General features: G+C 40.7%; 1 protein-coding gene across 1 annotated transcript in view; it reads right to left on the reverse strand.

Moving 5' to 3' along the window:
• The window catches only part of LOC119417373 (myosin heavy chain, skeletal muscle-like), a 5,921-nt gene extending 5,599 nt beyond the window's left edge, over positions 1 to 322 (reverse strand). The window contains exon 1 of the mRNA XM_037684577.1: positions 314 to 322. Within this exon, the coding sequence (XP_037540505.1) occupies positions 314 to 322 (9 nt within the window). The remainder of the gene's footprint in view (positions 1 to 313) is intronic.
• Positions 323 to 3,080: the final 2,758 nt, after the last annotated feature.

The following is a 3,080-nucleotide window of genomic DNA, read 5'->3' on the forward strand; positions in this document are numbered from 1 at the left end:
TTTTGTTTTTCAGTTTTTAGCTAAAATTAATTTTTATAAAACAAGTAAAAACTAGATGTTTACCTTCTACGGTCATAAGAGTTTGGGTTTGGGCGGATAAATAAAAATGTTCAGGGCCCTGAGATGGCTTCTGTTGTGACTCGGCGCTATATAAATAAACCAAACTGAATTAATTGAATTAAATGTTTCTGTAGTTTTCTTTGGGATAAATAGTCAGAATAAATCTGAAAACACAAGCTTTGAACGTAACACCCGGTTCTGCTGGATCAGCGTGTGTCGACGAGTTATTTCTGTGAATGCGTTGACTTTTTACCCCTGACATGCACTATCGGAGCCGACTGTGACCCAACCGGAGACCAGAGGAATAATCCTGCAGGTCGGGTCGGGGTCGGTCTGCGTTTTGATCACTTTTTAGGTCAGTTTCATAATCAGATGGAGTGATGTAACGTTAATGTGTCCGAGGTCCAGCTGGGTCACAGAGTCCAACCTCTTACTGAAATGGCTTTGATAAAACCTGCCACTGGTTCAGGAGATAATCTGACACACACACACACACACACACACACACACAAACGGTTTTGTTTCAGGTCATATTGTGGGGACCAATTTTGCAAAAAATCCTACATTGTGAGGACCAACTACTCCTTGGGGGGACCAAAGCCAGGTCCCCATAAGGATAAGTATGGTTGGGGGTTCAGGGGTTAGCTTTAGGAATAAGGTGTGAATTGCAGATGGATTAGTGTTAGGTATGTACTGGTAATGGTTAGATTTAGGGTAAGGGTCAGGGTGAGGCTATAGAAAATGAATTGAGTCAATGCAAAGTCCCACAAAGTCAGAAATACAAGACCACACACACAGCATACATACAAATACACATACAGGTACACAGAAAGAGGTAAAGTCAGTATTTCCCGCCTTTTTCCATTTTGGCGGTAAATGATCCAAAGAAAAAAGTTTATTTGAGCAAAATAAAAAGTTAGTATTTGTCTTTGCATGGCTGACTTCCTGCTTTCAGTTTCTCTTTTTGCGTGAAGCAGAAATGCTGTGAATGATCTGAAGCAGGACGAACTCCTTGGCTTCAAACCAGTGGTTTTAAAGAACCATGAGTCATCAGTTTTATTTTTCATTCAACCTTTTTATTTCTACAGGTTAGTTTCATTGAGCCACGAGGACTCTTGCAAGAGAGACCTGATTTAACCAAGAACACCGACAAGGTACAGACAACAATAGACAATCGTTAAAAAAACATATAAAATGAAAAGTAAATAGAAGAAATGATGTAAACAAATGCAACAAATAAACAGCTACATAATAAGCGATGTAAAATACTAAAAACAGGAACATGTCTGCCAGAACTTAACAGATGTTTGAAGCCACAAATTAGAGAGGTCAAAGGTCAAGAGCTTCAGATGTTTTTACAAGATATTCCAGGAAACAGGAGCGGAGTAGGAGAAGGTCCTTTTGTCTAGTTCAGTCCTCACTGAGGGAACACTGCAGGTAATGATGTCCTGAGAGCGCACGCTGTAGCTGCACTCACACAGAGACATGTAGGAGGAGATGTATGAAGGCAGCAGACCAGGAAGTGATTTAAAGATGAAAATGTACCAGTGAGAGAGTCTGTGTGAAGTTAATGGTGACCAGTTAACCAGTGGATACTGGGTGCAGTGGTGGGTACGATAATCACAGCCAGTTATGAATCTTAGTGCACCATGATAGACAGCATCCAACATCTGCAGCATCCAACATCTGCAGGTTCTTGTAGGAGCGTTCATGTAAATAATGTCACCGTAATCAATGGAGGGAAGGAAAGTCACAGATACAAGGTGTTCCTCAGGGTTCAGAGTTCGACAGGATCTGTTTCTGAAAAACAAACCCAGTTTAACTTTCAGTTTCTTTACCAAGTTTTCCACATGGAGCTTAAAAGAGAGATGAGAGTCGACCAAGATACCCAAGTATTTGTAAGAATCGACAAACTCAGTAGGGATGTCATTCAAAGATAAAATCAAAGCAAGAACTGCTGGGACCGACTTCCTGTTTGACAACAACATCCCTTTGGTTTTGTCAGCATTTAGCACCAGTTTGAGATGAAGCAAATCTGTCTGGATGATGTCGAATGCAGACTGTAAAAGCTGGAAAACCTTATCAACTGTTTTAGCTTGACAGTAAACAACTGTATCGTCAACAGAGAAATGTAAGGATGCATCAGGGATGCTCTGACCTACGTTACATTACCTTTACAGATTGTAAAGAGGGTGGGACCTAAGATTGAGCCTTGTGGTACACCATTGTTAACAGTAGCTGGAGGAAATACCATTGTGTTGAACACATTCAAGGATTCAAGCTCTTTTATTGTCATTCACATCACATGTGGTACATGAGGTGGAACAAAATTGTGTACACAGGGTCCCAGTTACGCCTAACAATAGCAAAAATATAAAGTATAAAAAGAAACAGTAAATAAGGATCTAAGATATAAACTAAGATATATGCTAAACGAACACCCAACGGTACACAAAAAGATCCAAGATACTGTATACCCCTGTCACTAACAGTGCAAAACAATACACCGAACCACAGCAGCACGATTCTCAGGTTCTGTTTGGCTTTAATTTACACACTTAATGCGAGCACTAGCATAAACTAAACTAACATAAACTAGACTTTATTCAAAGCATGTAACAAAATACAGAAACAAGGTGCCAAAAGTGAAAAAGAAATATATCTACAGCAGCATGTTCCTATTGGCTGAGTGGTTCTGATGACTGTGAGGTTATCTTAGCAACATGGTCCAGTTAGCAACATGGTCCAGTTAGCAGCATGGACCAGTTAGCAGCATGGTCCATTTAGCAGCATGGTCCAGTTAGTAGCATGGTACTGTTAGTAGCATGGTCCAGTTAACAGCATGGTCTAGTTAGCAGCATGGTCCAGTTAGCAGCATGGACCAGTTAGCAGCATGGTCCATTTAGCAACATGGTCCAGTTAGCAGCATGGTACTGTTAGCAGCATGGTCCAGTTAACAGCATGGAATAGTTAGCAGCATGGTCCAGTTAGCAGCGTGGTACTGTTAGCAACATGGTACA

The sequence above is a fragment of the Nematolebias whitei genome, chromosome 11, assembly GCF_014905685.2.
Source record: "Nematolebias whitei isolate Nwh7 chromosome 11, NemWhi1, whole genome shotgun sequence".
NCBI lineage: Eukaryota > Metazoa > Chordata > Actinopteri > Cyprinodontiformes > Rivulidae > Nematolebias > Nematolebias whitei.